Consider the following 18513-nt stretch of genomic DNA (forward strand, 5'->3'; position numbering starts at 1 on the left):
TGACACATGACTTTTATAGTCTGTGCTGCATAGAACTGACACAAGATTAAATGCTACTATATTTTGTTGCCCTGTGGCTAAGTCAACATGAAGATCAAAATTGTGTACGACTATTGAACGGTGTCTGTCAGCTGTGGCTAATAACTAATAAAGAACTGTCCATATAGAGGGCTTAACTAAAATAAACAAAAATTATTATATGGACAACTCCATTAACCATTGTTCTTAGTAAATAACGAACTGTGCTGCCAACCCTGGTATTCATTTTATCAACTATGGCTATTGGATAACAAGTTTTCATTACATATTGTATGATGTAAACCTCCTCAAAAAAGTAAACAGCCCAAAATATACAGTATAATAAAATATATAAGTTTATTGAATCACATTTTTTAAAAATGTTTAATTAAAATAAGGGAAACCAAAAACAGAGACACAACCCACAGCATGTGACAATTTTATAGTTTAATTATTCAAACTATAGGTAGAGAAGAGTGCAATAGGGTCTTATCCGGGTGATTTATAAAAAACAATATAGAGATATACTCACCCTTTCCAGGAGAGAGCTGAGTTCATAGAATCAATTTGTCAGCCTGCTGCACGTCCAACGGTCCACTCAGTGACCGCTACGTAAATCTCTTTATGGAATAAAATTCTTGGACTTATGTGCGCTGCTAGACAGAATATCAGATCCAGATCATGTAGATAAATTGACCTTTTATTTCCCAACGCGTTTCGAAGTCCATAACACTTCTTCCTCAGGGGATGACATATCTGTCCTCAGGGGATAATGGCTATAGAACATTATTAGAATATAATAAAAGTTTCATTTTTATTCTTTCAAGATTATTACACTGCAAGTAGCAGAGAAGCCATCAGAAAATGACCTTCCCATCACAAGAACCACGGCAGGGGGGAACGAAGACTACTTGCCGTATGCCATTCCTCTGATCAGTCCTGGAAGCATATTCCGAAAATCGATCAAATCTACATTAGGTGAGAACAAGGATTATATTTGGGAATACTTAGCATTGTTACCTCCAAGAATCTCACTATTTCAGGCCCTGTTCACATGTCTTTTTATGTTTTCAGTTTGCCTGTCCTATTTAGGAGAAGCAAACAGAACAGATAAATGAAATCAGCATCCTGTGCAATTCTTCTTCAAATGAAAGTAGAGGGGAACCAATAATATACACTATATGGAGTCTGTCCTTTTTCTGTTTAAAAATGGGAATGGAAAGGTAATATTTTTTTTAGTATCCATTGCCTTCCATATTACCAGAACGGTATTTAAAAGTTTAAATATTTCTGACTTTTTGTAGTCCCTTTTTAGTAGTATAGATCATTGCACTCAAACCACAGGACAGAAGCACTAATCTTATCTATGAGCTAAATTGTGCAGAGGTCATTGACTATCTACTAAGCTTGTACACTGCTCTGCTCTGCATTTAGCTGAGCGCATCAGCTCATTGATTTAAGCGAGCAGTGTGTGTCCGGGTCCTGAGATCCACATTACTGAAAAGAGGTTGTAACATATCAAAAAATGCTTAAAAGTCATGTTACCTTTGATGACTTCAGATTAAATACTGCATGGCTTCCAATTATTTCAGGTAGATTTACACAGCATAAAATATTTTCGATAGAACCTTATAATCCTCTCAAAACCCATAAGAATGTTGCCAGTTTTGACATTAAGGACACTTCATTTTCTTTTTTGTTAGTTATCATTGGCCTGTCACTTTTTTATTTTTCTGTTGATGTAACTGGGCGAGGACTTGTTTTTTACGGACCCCCTGAAGAAGTTGATGTGAAACGTGATATGGGGTCCTTGTACCGCTTACCTCCATGATGTGTATGTATACCAACTTTACTGGGTTTATGTTTATTTTGCACATGACTTGCTTTTGTTTGAACAGCTCTGAGCTCTCTCATTGCCTAGCTAGCTACCATACATGGATTCTGAACTCTTCAGATATGTTTATACTATATGTCATACCTATGCCTTTATAATTTATGCTATTTTGTACATGGAGCTCAATTGGCTATTTTTTTAATATATATTTTATCTATCATGTGATCAGGCCATTTTTGAACTAATCATATCACCTTGAACCATATAACCACTTTTGTGCTATTTATGCATATATTTCCAAAAGAGATTCAATACTTATTTATTGCTCAGCTCTTTGTAGGACTGTGATCCACATCAATGAATGAGTGACATGCTTGTTTTGTGAAATTACCATTTGTTTTATTATTATTTTTTTTATACCGAACAGGCGGATCCATATTTCTATCATATGATTACACTGATATAATATTTAATTCTGTGCAATACCTGTTACCCTTTTTCTGACCTGCAATCCTTGGGGACATGGGGTTATTCTGTCCACATTCCTTTTAATTTTTTTTTAATCATGTTTGACAAAATTGTGAATAAAGATTGTTGGTAATTACAAGTATGGATATTTATTAGTGATGAGAGAGTACGCTCGTTACTCAAGATTTCCGAGCAACTTACTGTTATGAGGTTGGTGTGATCCAAGAAGCAAGGGAGCAGGGTGATCTCTTCTTGCAAAATGAACAGGCCTTGGATAGGCTCCTGAAGGCGGGTGGAGACAGTGCTACTACCCCTGAGACATTGGACTGTACTTGAGGTTCCTCACCTCCTATTGGGAGCAGGTGAAGGTGCAGGTGACACAGTGGGCTGTCGCCCATTTCAACATGTTGGAGGCTTTGGAAATACCCAAAGTGGGTCAATAATAGCCCAGGCACCTGGCAATCAGGCTTCCGGAAGCAATTGTCCTTAACCAAAGAAGAAAGGAGTAAAAGTCCCAAAATACTTAAAAGGTATAAATTTATTCAAACAATTGATACATTATTAACAACCAGTGAGCAAGAATAAATAATATATCCATTAGTATAACATGTTTAGCGACGAAGGTAGATAGACAAGAGCAGTGTGTCCACCAGAAAAAAAAACACATTTGTTATAAAGTAAAGTGCTTAGTGCAACGTCATCATATCATTATGGGAAGAGAAAGGACAGAGCAAAGGTGGCAAGTATAACTAATGCAGAGGTATTACAACCCTAAAGACTAGTGCCCTGTAAGTACAAAGACCTCCCAAGCCCTGGTCATCTTACCCATGTTGTGGCTTTCACTGGATCAACACTGTGCAGCCCTCATGGCTGTACTAGCTCAAAAGGTGCTTCTACTCAATACTGAGCAAAGGGTCTGAATACTTATGACCATGTGATAAAAAATGTTTTCTACAGTTCTGTTTTTTTCAGTCAAGATGGGGTGCAGCTTGTACATTAATGAGAAAAAAAATGAACTTTTTTGAATTTACCAAATTGCTGCAATGAAACAAAGAGTGAAAAATTTAAAGGGGTCTGTATACTTTCCGCACCTACTGTATGATCGCTGACTTATGTAGAGCAGTGTATTATGCTGTTAGCCGACATATTGGGACTGGAAAGCTTTTTCTCATATGATTCAAGATCTCTGCATAATCAATGTGAGAACGATGAATCTACAGTAGAGTAGATTGACCAGTATGGAATATGATTTGGTAATTTGCACAAAACATATCAGCGTGGCATAAGAAATGTGTCTCACTCTCTATTTTGCCTCCTATGCCACTTCTTGGTTGGTTTACGTTTACATCAGAGAGCAGAGAACAGTAATTACAATTTAATCACTATGTACTACATACAGTACATCACTGCGCTTTTATGACCTGCACCTACATTGAAATTCTGCTTATATTTTCACATTTGCACTAATTGAACACTTATGGTTTGTGCAGGTGCCAAAGGAGATACTAATGAAGAAAAAAAGACACGAGGTAACATTTTGATCACTGTGGTTTGTTTTGCACTAAAAATATTTGTATTGAAACAAAGTTTTCATTAATTGGCCAAGTTAAATAATTTGCAGATATACCAAGAAATTAAGTTTCAGTCCACACTATGTAGTTGTAATTTGCTATTACTTAAGCAGTTTTTCACTTTATGACAGCCATCTCATTAGCTTTTGTAGTCTAAAAATTGTCTTATCGATTGGTGGGGGTCCGGTCCGGAAATCCACACCGATCTCTCAACAGATTGCTTAGAAGTGCGCAACTCAGGAGGCAGCTCCTTTCTATTAACTCCATACTCCAATCTGTGCTCACACTCAGGTCGGAATTTTTCTACCTTCTAATATGCACACTTTGGAGTAGTCTTTCGAATGATTGTTGAGGGGTCTCGGCATCTAACCCCCACTTATCTACAGGGTATTTAATTTTAAAACTTTAGTTACACTTTAACAAAAAAGTTTAATTTACTTTTTGTAAAACATATTTTATAAGATTTTTGTTGTTTACTTTTCGATCATGTAATTTATAACCTCTGCTTAATTTGAAACAGGATTGCCTGGAATACCAGGATCACCTGGATCGATTGGGCCTGTGGGTTTGCCGGGATCAAAAGGAGACCGTGGAGAAGTAGGAAAAGTTGGCCCTGCTGGTCCCCCAGGTAACTGATATTCTCCATACTGTATTTGTTTTACTTACAACAGCAGATTGGTGCAACGAGAACAGGGGCAAACAGATTGTAGCTTAGTGGTTAATATGAAAGACTCAAGAGGTCAAGGGTAATGAAGGGGTTAATATTGACACTCCTACATTAGTTATTAACCTCCCAATATAATAGGATGGTCACGGGTTAATAACTAATGTTATTTAAAAAGAATCTTTCATCAGGTTTTATAACAAAATCTAATGGCATGTATGTAAAGGTACTTTAAAGGGTTGTCAGGTCATAAGTAACAATTCTGTATTCCCTCTATGTGACTACAGACTTGTGAATCCTCACATTGTGAACACTGTGCGCTGTAAGGATTGTCCAGTGTCGGCGCTGGGTCATGTGACCCCAAGGATGCGATATGTATACTCCTAGCAGCAAAACAGGGTACAGAATGACAAGCCAGGTGGTGAGCATGAAGGGGGGGCTCATAGCCGGTGCTGTAGGCCGGTTCTGACTTCTCCTCACCCTGAAACCCCTTGTAAATGGATATTTTTCCCGTGTGTTGTGCTGGTGTGCTTGCTCTGCACTTGCTTGCAGGCTGGAAGCCTCTGCTACATCTGTGTCTCTGGGACCAGGATTAGTAATACACACTAGGAGACCTTGAGTCCGGTTGAACAGGTTGGGTTTTACTGTAAAGTTCAGGTACATTTGGCTGCGGCTTACAGTATGGGTCAGAGCCCCCTCTGGTTAATGTTCCCATAAAGCAGTACACAAGGTCCTGCCTCCAGGCTGCCCAAACTGTCCGAACATCAACAACTCCTGTTGGCACTAGGGACTCCCCATCCAGCAATCCAGCTTTTTTTGAGGCACATCACTGTTTTTTCTTCCTCTTCCTCTTAGGAGAGAGTGAGATATGGACTCCAATGCCTCTTCCGGGCCATAGACCATGGACTGTCCAGAGATCTGAACTAGAATCTGGGTGCACCCTCCTGCTGTTTGGCAGCTTGGCACTGTTAGTGGCAATCACAGCTGTAGAAAAATAAAATTAAACATTACATGCATTAAAGTTCAAACTTAAGGTAATAGTCCAAAACACTCTGTTCATCTCCCATGTATGATGTCTTCCTCTTCTGTTGTCTGCAGATCGTCCTAACCCCGGTCCCACTGGGTTGGGACCCTCATAGGAGTATTCAAGTCTCATTAACTGGGGAAAATAGCTCAATGCAGCAACCGGCTGCAAACTGGAACAACTGTGGAAGAACTACATTAGCAGTTGGAGCCTACTGGGTCCATCTGACCCTGACTTCAGCATAAGGCCTTCAGAACATGGCCTTTAAAGAAGAAAAACAAATCCTAGAGATGTCCACATACTTGGCTTCCCAGGAGTCTGGGGATGGAGTTCAGTCCCACCTCCACGGCTGATCAGGATACTGCTGTTTTTCCTGGTCATCCTGCAGCAGTATTGTCCCTGACACAAACATCTGGACTGAGGCGTTTCCCGTCAGGCAGATATTAATACCGGAACCGCCACTCGGGGTGCTTCGGCACCAAGACGTCTCTTCTCCACCTCTTCTTTGGCCCGAATGGGAGTATGGGTACCAGCATGCTCCTTTCAGTGTTGTTGGTAGCTTTTCTAATGCTCCTGGAACATGAGTTCACATGGCGGGTTGCGGCGCTGGTAACGGTGCCGTTTCTCAAATTCTGCCTCCTCCCACTTTTCCATGTCTTTGCTGGTCACGTACCAGCCTTTACAGGAATGGACCTTCTCATCTACATAGAGGCTATGTAGGTGGTATGGCAGAGTGTGTCTTTATAACATGGCCCAATTCACATACACCGCACCTACAGTTGCCTTCCCTGCACTATAATAAAATTGAAGCATTTAATGTTATTGAAATCAGCCATAGGGCCCCTGGTGCATTGTTTCTCAAACAAGGCTTGCTTCAGGCCTGCAAGCCACTCCCAAGCCAGGGTATTGGCTCTCTTCCTTTCCTCCATGACATCGGGCATCTCACAGGGCCAAAGGATCTCCTTGAATGTCAGCCTCACAGGGGTTAGGGGGTCCCACATTCCCTCATTCCAGTTGATCTTCTTGGATCGAGCCAGTTTTGGAGGAATGGTGGCAGGTGGCAAAGCTTCCTTTTCTCTCTCAGCCATTTCTACCATGAGGCCCTCACTTTCTTCCAGGGGCAGTGCAGTCGGCCTATCAGGAACTGACTGAGCTGGTGTGGGAGCGTTCTCTAAAGCCGGTATCTGGTTCTATGCAGGCATCCGGCTCCAGTAGAGTAGTCGGACCTCATGTTGGTACAGGTCCACCTGCAGCTATGGAGTCATTTGCCATTGTACTGCCACAGGCAGAGTCGACGTCTGTTCTGCGGCTCCACCGCCAGGCTCCTCTACTCCTCCTGCTGCCCCTGGGTTAGTGAGGTGGATCACCTCTTCATCTGATGAGGTGTCCATCGCTTCTTTACCTGTATTTTGATTGAACACGCGGCTCATCAGTGGATTAATGTCTCGGCATCTGTTACGGTCCTCTGTTCTAAGCAAAGCAACGCCTGCTAGTCACTTCCAGCACACTTCCCGCCCGACTGGCTTCACCCTTCAGGAGGTTGCACTAACACTAATGACACGACCTCCACCTCTGCTGTCACTCCCATGACATCGCCTCTGAACATGTCCTCTAACCTCATCATCTCTTACCCTGTAAGCAGCCTCACTTATTGGATCACGCCTCCTTCCACACCGCTCCACCTTTTCTGGGCTGGACCTTGGGACCCTCACACCTCCTCCTTGAGGTTATCACTCCGGTGAGCTGGGCACTTTGTCTTCATGCCTTCAGTCACTGTCCACTCCCACAATGGGCCAAATCTCCCCACTTTGGACCCCAGCCATTGACATCTTGGGACTCATTCTGCCATCCGCTATCTTGGGATTTGTGTCACCATCTGCCATCTTGGAGCTCATGCTGCTCTCTGGCATCTTGTTCACCTTTAAGGTAGCAAGTTCTCTGTTTTCATTTTTTTCAGTTGCAAGGGTCTGACACTGCTCAAGGAACCACTTGAAGAGGGGCTCATAGCCAGTGCTGTGGGTCGGTTCTGACTTCTCTACATTCTGAAATTCCTCTTCTAAATGGATATTTTTCCCATGTGTGTTGTGCTTGCTCTGCACTCTGCTACATCTGTGTCTCTGGGACCGGGTTTAGTTACACACATACCAGGAGACCTTAGGTCTGGATCAACAGGATTGACTTTACTGTAAATTTCAGGTACATTCAGCTGTTGCATACAGTATGGGGCAGGGCCCTGTTGTGAACTCATTTTCTGCTCCTCCTTCCGTTCTCCCTCTGGTAGTGACAGGAGGTAGTGAGGTTGGTTTAATTGGTAGTGATCTGCCACCTGATGAGGAGGATAACTATTGGATCTCTGGAGTATCAGACTGGATATAAGACAGCCGACGCCCTTTCCTGGTGCTGGTGATTCAATCTGCTTCTCAGGTCTTGGACTTCAGCTCTGTTCCAGTCTTCTCAAGTTAAGTTTGTTTTTACTATTGTTCACGCTTGCTCTTGTTGGTCAATTCAGTTTTTTGTGGTCAGCCAGCCCCTGCTGGGGTTGTGCTGAATTTCCACTCCTATTTATGTGTATTTGCCTTTTGGTCCCTTATTAGATTGGCCTCTTTTTGCTCTGTCTCAGAATATTTCAGAGTGCTGATATAGTGGGAGAAGTCTAGTGACTTCAGGGTTAATTTTGCTATCAGAAGTGTTGGACATTATTTTGGTAGGGTTTTTGGCAGATTGCAGACAGTGTCTTTCCTTTCCTGTCCTTTTTAGTTAGTCGGGCCCCATCGTTTGCTCAGCCTATTTTTCTGGCTTTGTTTGTGTTTTCATCTTGTTTCACCGTCAATACATGTGGGGGGGCTATCTTTCCTTTGGGGTCTGCTCTGGGGCAGTTAGTTTTCCTCTTTTCCTGCTTCAGGCTCACGTAGCTCTCCGGTTGTGACGAGGGGTCAAGGATCATCGTAGGTGCTCTCCACAACTGCTGCTAGTTGTGTGGTAAGATCAGGGATCTGCAATCTGCATAGTTACCAACCCCTCTGGTTTTCTGAGACTTGGCTTGTGTTGTTTTTTCCTCCTCGGTGACCCATTCATAACAGGGCCCCCTCCTGTTGATGTTGCCATTAAAAAGTACACTTCAATGTCCTGCCTTTTGACTGTCAGAACTGTCCCCAACTGAACAGCAACTATTTGCACTAGGGACTCCCAGTCCGGCAACCCAGATTTCCAGAGGGCCACCGCTGTTTCCTCTTGCTCTTCCCCGACCGGCATCTTCCCCTTAAGAAAGACAGAGACATGTACTCCAATGCCTCTTCTGGGCCCTAGGCCACGGACCATCCAGGGATTTACGCTAGGCTTTCTGTGCGCCCTCCTGGAGTTCGGCAGTTTGGTACAGTTGCAGCCCATCGCAGCTTGCACTTGAACTTGAAACTGCCATTAACTCTGTTTGAGACTCTCACTCCTCACTCTACTCTCCTCATCAGGAAGTGCTTCTGCTTTTTGTGTGTTCTAACTCCTCCCCATATGTGGGCTATTCCCAAACATTTAATTGCTTCTTAACCCCGTATGTACTAAATATATCCCTACAATTTTCCGCTGACTCCCCTATGGACATCCCCCCGAATCCCCGGGGACAGCCTTGAGGTAAAACCTACAGGAAACCAAAACACAGACCGGCCATAAACATAAAATACACATTTTTATATATACAACATGCAACTATAATATACTTGTATACAATATAACTCTATATTGCCATGAGCACAGCTCACTCTCTTATAGGCACACTGCCCAGCGATGATGTTACTACCATCTTCCTCTCTTGTTCACGCATTGGTTTTTGCTTGCTCTACTTAGTATGTGCACAAGGTATATTCAGACTCAAGGCAGCAAGACCACAAAGGAACACAGATGGAAACAAGGGGTAAAGAAACATAAGAAACAATCTTAATTATGTATTAAACCTTAGATTCCTCAAAATATGCCCATTTTACTCTGATACAGCTTTACAGCCCCCTTGGAATTCTCCCAAACAGTTTAATTACATTCTGGATTTCTTACATGTTTCTTTACTCTTTGCTTCCATATGTGCTCCTTTGTGGTTTTACTGCTTTCCGTCTAAATCTACAATGTGCTCAGGAGAAAGCAAAACCATTGCATTGCATGAACAGGTGTGTCAATTTTTGACTGGTACTGTATTCCCGGTGAGCAGGATTGGGTGTTGTAATTCAAAATGTTTGATCCTCATTTCCTCCTTCATCAAATGTTGTGGAAGAGTCAGGAGAAGCTCCCATATACATTTTCTGGTCTGTTAATCCCAGGTTTGAAAAATTTATAGGGGTTCTTCTTTTATTTAATAGATCTTGGAATAAAAATAAGTTCCACATTTGGATGTGTTAAAAAAGTGATATTATGCGAAGATAATCTTATAAATGTACATTTGCTGTGTACTTTGTAATGGCAACATCTGATAGCGCAGGAACAGGTCGGATATACCGGCCCACAGCTCCTGGGCAGAGGAAGAAGAAAAGAGTATACAGACAGGACAGCATGGAATCATAGGTAAAACATTTCACTGCCTGTAAGCAATGTTTAACCCAAAAGAAAGAATAATTTGCTGTCCTGTCTGTTTACTCTCTTTTGCGTCCTCTTCTGCCCAGAAGCTGTAGCATGTTCAGATCATGTCCCTGCACGGTCAGACATAGCCATTACAGCCAATACACAGTACACAGCAGGGGCACATTTATAAGATTATCTCAGCACAGGAAGATTTTTTTTAAACACATCCAATTGTGGAAATTATTATTCAAAGATCTATTGTTAAAAAGGTTGATTTAAATCAGTTTTGTTTGGCGGAAAACCCCTGAAGGTCTTTAGATTCAGTTTATTTATCTTATTACCATTATTAATGTATCAAAGGTATTTCACGTTTTTTAATCAGCCTGGAAAGTTTTTACAATTATTATTTCAAACATGGGAAAGTATAGCAATGCACTTACATTAATTTTAAAAAAAAACTTCTATGTAATTTGAAATTGCAATGAATATTCCCATCAGATTCACTCTTCACATTTCTAGTTCTGCCCATCTAACATGTTAAAGGGAATCTGTCCGGTGATTTTTGTGTAGTATCCTAATAGTATCCTGAAATAGGGCTTTGGCAGCCCTTTCAGGTTATTTAATTTTTATTTCTTTATGTGGCCCCATTCATTCATTTGAATTTTACATATGCTTGACTTTCTGGCTGGAGACAATACAGGTAGTCCTTGACTTACGACGTTGATCCGTTCTTACGCGGCGTCGTAAACCGAATTTCGACGTAAGTCGGACCATACGTTCATACAGTAAGCACTAATAACCTTTCCATCTCAATAATAAGCCCACTACGCTGCTCTGTTATCACTGTCGCTTTCATAGATCCTTTCACATGTTCAAGGATACGATCTTTATCCTTGATAATCGTAGCGACAGTCGAACGACTAAGTCCTAATGACCGGCCAATGTCTGTCGCTGTTTCCCCCTTATCAAATCGCTTTATGATATCCAATTTCACCTCCATGGTGATGGCCTTCCTTTTCTTTGATGCACTGGCATCAGAAGAGTCTGGCTTACGTTTGGGAGCCATAATGAAGGGCGTTATGGCATACAGGAGACACGTCTTCCTCGGTCTAGAACCGCGTAACCGAGTACAGTACAGTACCACACTGTATTCTTCCGCTGCTGCACGTAGTTCGCGTTACGACGCAAAACCGCGTAAGTCGGAATAAAGCGTCGTAACCACGAAACGAAGTAACTCGAGACCATCGTAACCCGAGAACTAACTGTACATTTGCCTGGGACAACTTAACAGGGCCACGTAGAGAAACAAAAGTTACATAATCTGAAAGGACTGCCCAAGCCCTATTTCAAAAATCACTTGACAGATTCCCTTTAAAAATAAGCAAATAATTATATTTTCAATATTATTTTGCATTATGGCAGGACCTATTGGACCTCAAGGGCCAAAAGGAGAGACTGGAAATCCAGGACTGCCAGGTCCACCAGGACCACCGGGACCACCGGGACCACCTGGGGCTCCTATCACTTTACCAGAGGGTGTTCTTTACTCTTTACAGCCTAATTCAGAAAGAGAAAGTGAGTATTTGAGTGTTTTTACTATAAAGATTTTACAACGAACTTCACTAATTAGTGGTTTATGCATATGTATAGTTCTTTCTTTATATTTGACTTACATGTTTTAATGCAAATTCTCTCATAGATGGGGAACCACATTTGATATCCACTATAACAGATACAATAATGTCTGGACTTCCAGGACCTCGTGGCCCACAAGGGCCTATTGGCCCGCCTGGTAAATTAATTGATTAATCATTGTTCTTATTACCTCTGTCAACTTATTTAATTTTTGCTATTTATAAGGAATTTCAATTCACACTGACTTTAGAGGCAGGAAGAAATGCATATATGAAACATGACAATTTGCAATTTGTCCCATTTTGGACTTTCAGGGCCAAGAGGACTTGCTGGGCCAATAGGCAATCCAGGGCAACAGGTGAGGAAACTAAAATAAAACTCTCTCTGGTATGTGAAGTTGGCTTTTCATGTAAACTGGATCTAGGAAGACTACAACTCTTAGGCTAAGTTCACACTAGGCGTTTTTGCTAGGGGGTTTTCTGCAGCAAAACCTGCACTCTTGGCAGAAAAGAAGCATCAAAAACGCATGTTTGGTGCAGTTGTTTGTGCGTTTTTCAGGATCCCAAAGTTCAACTTTGAATCCACCACAGAAGCCTGGACAGTGGACACAGGTCACCAATACAAGACATATGTTTATGAAAAAATACACATTCAAGTGTAACAGTTGGGGGAATTGGTCTGGAATAATTTACTTAAGACATTGGCAGTGCATTGAGTTTGTAGGGCACTGTTTAACTTTCATACTTTGGTTAGCCATTGAGTTAAGGGCCCTTTACACATAGCGATATCGCTAAAGCGTCACCGATTTTGTGACGCAACAGCGATATTGCTACATGTGATACTTACCTCCGACCGGCTCCCCCACTGGTTATCGCTGATCGTGCGAGATCGGCCTGGTCCATTTCTCGTCGTCGGCTTCCTGCTGGCGCCGATGAGCGAGCCATGGACGCAGGCGGAAGACGGTCACCCTCGCCACGTCTGACAGGTGAGCATGACCTCTGGGCACAAGCGATCCTGACTAGGTAATATCGTGGTCGGGATCGCTGGTGCATCGCTAAATGTAATGTGGCCTTTACTCATGCATTGTGCAATCTCACCCCTCGATCAGCCACAGGCATTGTTCAATCTCACACCTTTGTTCGCCAATATTTCCTTTGCACACATCACTAATTTAATTAAACTGTACTAATCCCAGCTGTCATCTCAGGTGACCAAGACAAGATGGTAAACCTAGAAGAATCACAAAAATGAGTTTAATATACTGCTGTACTTGCTTTTTTTCATTATCAATGCTTTCAATGGGTGAAAAATAGTGAAAAAAGCGCTGAAAAAACGCTGAAAGACGTGACATGCTCTATGTCCAAAAAATCATGCAAAGCACAAAATATTGATGACAAAAAAACTGTGTGCATGAGATTTCTTAAAACTCATAGGCTTTGCTGATACTGTAAAACACAGCTGGAAATTAGCATAAGAATGAGCATAAGATTTAATCCCTTACTGATCTGTGATGTACATTGTCACCACTAATGGCTTTGGGTTTGTGGGGTAGGCTCAGGAGCTAGGACCGCATCATATCCGCCAGATGCTGACTGTGGTACATACCCGATCTCTGCCTTGAGAAAACATGAAGCAAGATAAAGCAGTAGAGTGCATTGCAAAAATCCATAACTTTCCAAAATGTCATCAATAATTGAAAAAAAGTTTGGTTATTTTTTATTTGAATAGCTATTACCTAACTTCATTCTGAGTAAAGTCATCAAGGCTGCTCCAAACAATGGTGGTACACTGTTGTTGGGGTGGGATTTGCAATGTGGAATAATTGGACATGAGTTTTCTAGTGAGAAGTTTGGTAGTTCTCATACATCTGACTGTAATCCATTATAATATGTTTATTGTGAAATTTATATTTGTTACCAATTTATTTTGTAGGGTAAACCAGGACATCCTGGTCAGCCTGGAGGAAAGGGTTATAAAGGTGACCAAGGAGAAAAAGTAAGTGCATTGTTTTTGTTCCCAGTTTTTCACCTAAGCTGGCTAGATACATAACCTGGTATACAATTTGCTGACTTGGATGGAAATGTAGTTATGCTAAATAAAATTGGAGAAGGTTCAGTTTATATATTTTCAATCATTCTCTCATTGATTGTTTTTCTACATTGTGACATCCAAAAAAATTGGTGTTTCTGAAAGTGATATTATCCTAAGAAATGGGATTTGTGGGTGTTTTCTTGTTTTCATATTTTATATTCATCAATGTCACACATTTTTAGGGTGAACAAGGCATGGCAGGAGAGCAAGGACTTAGGGGTCCTCCTGTAAGTATCAGATGTTCTGTAAATCTTCTGCAGAATATACTGTAACTTCTTTCATTTAAAAAACATATGTCTTTATAGGGTTCTTTTCATTTAGAAAATCTAATAAGGATTTCCCATCTGGATTTTCTGGTTGAAAAATTATAGAATATTGCTAAATTTTTTATTGTTTGCTTCACTTTGAAACGCATTTGTGGCGCCCCTGAGGCTCAGTCGCCATAGAGGTACTGCACCTCCTCCTGAGGTGTGGTGCCCCACCATCCAGGTAAGTTGGAGGCTCCTGACCACGCTCCAACACTCGCACCCCACACAACACAGTAGTTCAGCAAAGCCACATTGCAGCTCCCTGCTTGGAGTGTAGCAGAGCACCTTTGGTGGCTCCCTGCTTGGAACACGAAACGTGCTGGGAGGGGGGAGGAAGGAGGTGCTGCAGCAGACCTCAGTGACCTGGGTCTGCTGGCACGGGAAAGGAAAGCAGGAGAAAGACATTGAACTGAAACCTGATCTTCCATAAGAGAGAGAGATTAGTACGGAACGAAGGAGTAAAAGGGAACCGAGGATGTGGGTTAGGAGAGAACCCTGCCTAGAAGTTCTAAGCACAAGGCCGGGGCCCGGTCCCCGAGGTTGTATGGATGCTAATGGTCCTGCAGCAGACACCGGTGGAGTAGTGGGCTGTAAATGCACTACTCCCATCTAAGACTTGGGGGCACAACAGCAACTTGGATAGTGAGCCGGGACTCAGGAGTGAGGAGTACCCGAAGCAGGCTACAGCTGTCTGCCGTACAAGTAGAGTTGTTGGGAACATCTGTCAGGAGGAACTCCAGTGTAACTCAGTACTAGGAGATCTTCACACTTAAAGGCGCTATAAGAGGAGACGTTCAGAAAGGGACATGTTGGCGGAGCGTTGGAAGGGAGCATTCCATCTGACCTGGAGGTTGATTGAGCCTCTGACCTGGAGGACACAGTGCGGAGGCAGGCACCTGTGTGTACTACAGACTGTGAGTAAAGCTTTGGAACTACAAGCCCTGGTGTCCTCCATTGATTCTTGCGTCAACACACCCAGCACTGCTACATCTGGGTACCAGCTTCTAAACTGCTTGTGCCTCTCCTCTAACTCCACATCTACACTGCCCTGGGGCTATAGCTTCACCTGTGGGGAGCTTCACCATCTTGGCTGTAACACACCACCAGCCTCAGAGGATCTGCAAGCAGCGTCGGCTTAACATCTCACTTGCCGAACACCACAGGTGGCGTCACAAACTATTCCATTAACTACATTCCACCATTCAAACTCCCCCTATTAATTGGGCGCCCAGGGCCACGGACCAGGTCCCCGCTGCTGTGACACATCCCGCCGAAACCGGCCCGGTACCAAGTACCCCACAGCCCTGGGAGGGCGACCCAATCTCGGCGTCACGAACAGGATGACGAGACCCGATGCCATCGGGTTCTGTGTGCCTAAGCTTTGTTGGACTTAAAACTTTTGAGAATGTGCAGAAGACCCAATTTAATAGACTGTAAAATGAACATTAAAAATGGCCGCTGGCGTGGAGAAGAAGGGCGTGACGATATGGGAGGTCCTAGGAAAAGACCGCGAACAGTCTTGGGCCTCCCCTGCCTGAATTACTTTGTGACAGCAACATGGCCCACCCCCCCGAGGGATTCGTATACTGGCTTGGTATGGAGGCGCTGGAAGAAGACGCCGCCCCAAGAAGGAGGGGCAGAACCCAGTGGCGGGAAAAGAGCCGAGACAGGAAGAAGAACGTGAGAACGCCATGATGGAAGAAGAGGGAAGGAGACCAGCGGAGCGCGGGGAGGTGGATCTCCTCGTCGCCATGGCTGAAGGCTCGGACCCTGCTTCTAGGCTGAATCAACGGCAGCTGGAGGAGGAGATTGCCCGGCTGACCCAATGTTTGCGACTGAGGCAGGAGGCCTTGTGGAGACTGAACTGGCAGCACTCCCAGGAGGGGCCTACGCCTGCGGCAACCGCCGCTGCTGCACTGGAGCTTCCCCAGGCAGATTCCGTGGAGCCTGCCGCCGCCATTACACCACTGGCAGCATCCGGAGCCCCTTCGCTGCCGCCACAGGAGGAATTGTATGAGGCCCCGGGAGCCGAAGTGGAGGAAGAGGAGCTCCCGCCCGGACCTGACGTGGCTGCGCAGGTCCCGCCAGAGACCCCTGCGGACCCGGAGCCGCCGTTAGTTCCACCGCCGTCCCCGGTGTCCCACCGGGCAGCGCCCACCATCACTACGTCTGCACGGGAGCAGAGACCACGCCGCCGGGAGGCACCAGGTATATACCCCGGCCCTCCTAATGAGTTGCCCTCCGACTTCACGTTGTCAGAGGCTGGCTTGCGGGAACTCGAAATGGGGCAGTTGGAAGAATCAGCTGGGGGCACTGGGTTGTCGGAGATGGGGAGGTGGAGGAGGTCCCTACTGAGAAGGGTACGACTGGAACAGGCGTGCACGATCCGGCATCTTCAGGGATTGGAGGAGTCTAGGCCGCTTTGGGATAGTGACCTCGGGATCCCTTGGCTGCAGAGTCCCCGTGTAGTTGCCTATCAGCACCAACAAGCTGTGGCATCCCCCAGTGCTAGGCCACGCACCAGAGCAACAGAGCCACCCACCCATGAGGAACCATGGATGGGTACCGATATGCATCATGGGTTCCCTTTACCACAGCTACAAGACCCTAGGCGGCAATCATATCAGCTGCCACAACCCTGTCCTTTGAGCAGCAACCAGCAACAAGATGAACATACCCAAAGCATCACATCTGGTAGCGGTTCCAGTTCAGAAACCCCAGGAGGAAACAACAACCATTAGTAAATCTCGTTACCCAGGAGGGTATTTGCACAGTTGTGCCATTGTTTTCCATTTTTTTGCACCAGTTTTCCTATTTTTGGTTATCATGTCCTAGTTTATTTTCCCAGAGTTGCCCAGTTTTGTTGGCAGCCTTTATACTTGAACTATAGAGATCATGAACACTGAATGGTCCAGAACTCCCATTGTAAATAGTTTGCACCTCTTTAGGTGCCCTCTCTTGGTTTTACATAGACACTTTGCGAAGATAAGGTCTACCTTATCTGGAGTATGACTCCAATCAAAGGACACTGCAAGAGATCCCGGCTGGGAGCGGTGTCCAGCGTTTACAAGAATTGTTGAAAGTTTTAATGTGACGTATTTGATAATGAAGTGTCTTATGAGAGTATTGGTAACTAGGAAATGGCTTTTATATAGAATTAGGAATGTTTTGACAGAGAGATGAGAGATTTGAATAAAGAATTGGAAATGTAGGTGATGAACCAGGCACCACGGTTGTCACTCAAAGTTAAGAGAAAGTAGAAAATGTGCACTAAAGATGGAAAGAAATGTGTTGATGAAGAATACTGAAGTGATAGTGAGTAACAGACAATAGCACTTTGAATTACGTATTGTATTAAAAATTGCACTTTTGACTTAAGATTTTAGATAGTTAATTAAGAATTGTTTGCAACGTTCAAGAATGAGTACCTCCCACATTGGGAAGTTTAGTATAAGAAATGTTTGTTTAGCATTACAAAAAAATTTTGTATGTTCCTGTGGTGTCAACTTTGTTTGCCTTGCAGCCTGTGGACGTGCTGTGTTTAACAGGGGGTATGTGGCGCCCCTGAGGCTCAGTCGCCACAGAGGTACTGCACCTCCTGAGGTGTGGTGCCCCACCATCCAGGTAAGTTGGAGGCTCCTGACCACGCTCCAACACTCGTACCCCACACAGCACAGTAGTTCAGCAAAGCCACATTGCGGCTACCTGCTTGGAGTGTAGCAGAGCACCATTGGTGGCTCCCTGCTTGGAACACGAAACGTGCTGGGGGGGTGGAGTTAGAATACATAAAAGAGCGGGGAGGTTTAGAATTACAGATCAGTCTGGGAGAGGAAGCCACTCAGAGAGGAGTGAGGAAAGAAGATCCCTGAGAGAGGGATGGAGGAAGGAGGTGCTGCAGCAGACCTCAGTGACCTGGGTCTGCTGGCACGGGAAAGGAAAGAAGGAGAAAGACATTGAACTGAAACCTGATCTTCCATAAGAGAGAGATTAGTACGGAACGAAGGAGTAAAAGGGAACCGAGGATGTGGGTTAGGAGAGAACCCTGCCTAGAAGTTCTAAGCGCAAGGCCGGGGCCCAGTCCCCGAGGTTGTATGGATGCTAATGGTCCTGCAGCAGACACCGGTGGAGTAGTGGGCTGTAAATGCACTACTCCCATCAAAGACTTGGGGCACAACAGCAACTTAGATAGTGAGCCGGGACTCAGGAGTGAGGAGTCCCCGAAGCAGGCTACAGCTGTCTGCCGTACAAGTAGAGTTGTTGGGAACATCTGTCAGGAGGAACTCCAGTGTAACTCAGTACTAGGAGATCTTCACACTTAAAGGCGCTATAAGAGGAGACGTTCAGAAAGGGACATGTTGGCG

General features: G+C 44.0%; 1 protein-coding gene across 1 annotated transcript in view; it reads left to right on the forward strand.

Annotated features, from left to right (window-relative positions):
* The window catches only part of COL26A1 (collagen type XXVI alpha 1 chain), a 799303-nt gene that overhangs the window by 765266 nt on the left and 15524 nt on the right, over positions 1 to 18513 (forward strand). The window contains exons 5-12 of the mRNA XM_073565618.1: positions 846 to 996; positions 3811 to 3849; positions 4412 to 4519; positions 11541 to 11693; positions 11818 to 11910; positions 12068 to 12111; positions 13686 to 13748; positions 14027 to 14071. Coding sequence (XP_073421719.1) covers positions 846 to 996; positions 3811 to 3849; positions 4412 to 4519; positions 11541 to 11693; positions 11818 to 11910; positions 12068 to 12111; positions 13686 to 13748; positions 14027 to 14071 — 696 coding nt within the window. The remainder of the gene's footprint in view (positions 1 to 845; positions 997 to 3810; positions 3850 to 4411; positions 4520 to 11540; positions 11694 to 11817; positions 11911 to 12067; positions 12112 to 13685; positions 13749 to 14026; positions 14072 to 18513) is intronic.

This window comes from Dendrobates tinctorius, unplaced genomic scaffold (assembly GCF_039654945.1).
Source record: "Dendrobates tinctorius isolate UK_male_01 unplaced genomic scaffold, ASM3965494v1 ptg000016l, whole genome shotgun sequence".
In the NCBI taxonomy this organism is placed as follows: Eukaryota; Metazoa; Chordata; class Amphibia; order Anura; family Dendrobatidae; genus Dendrobates; species Dendrobates tinctorius.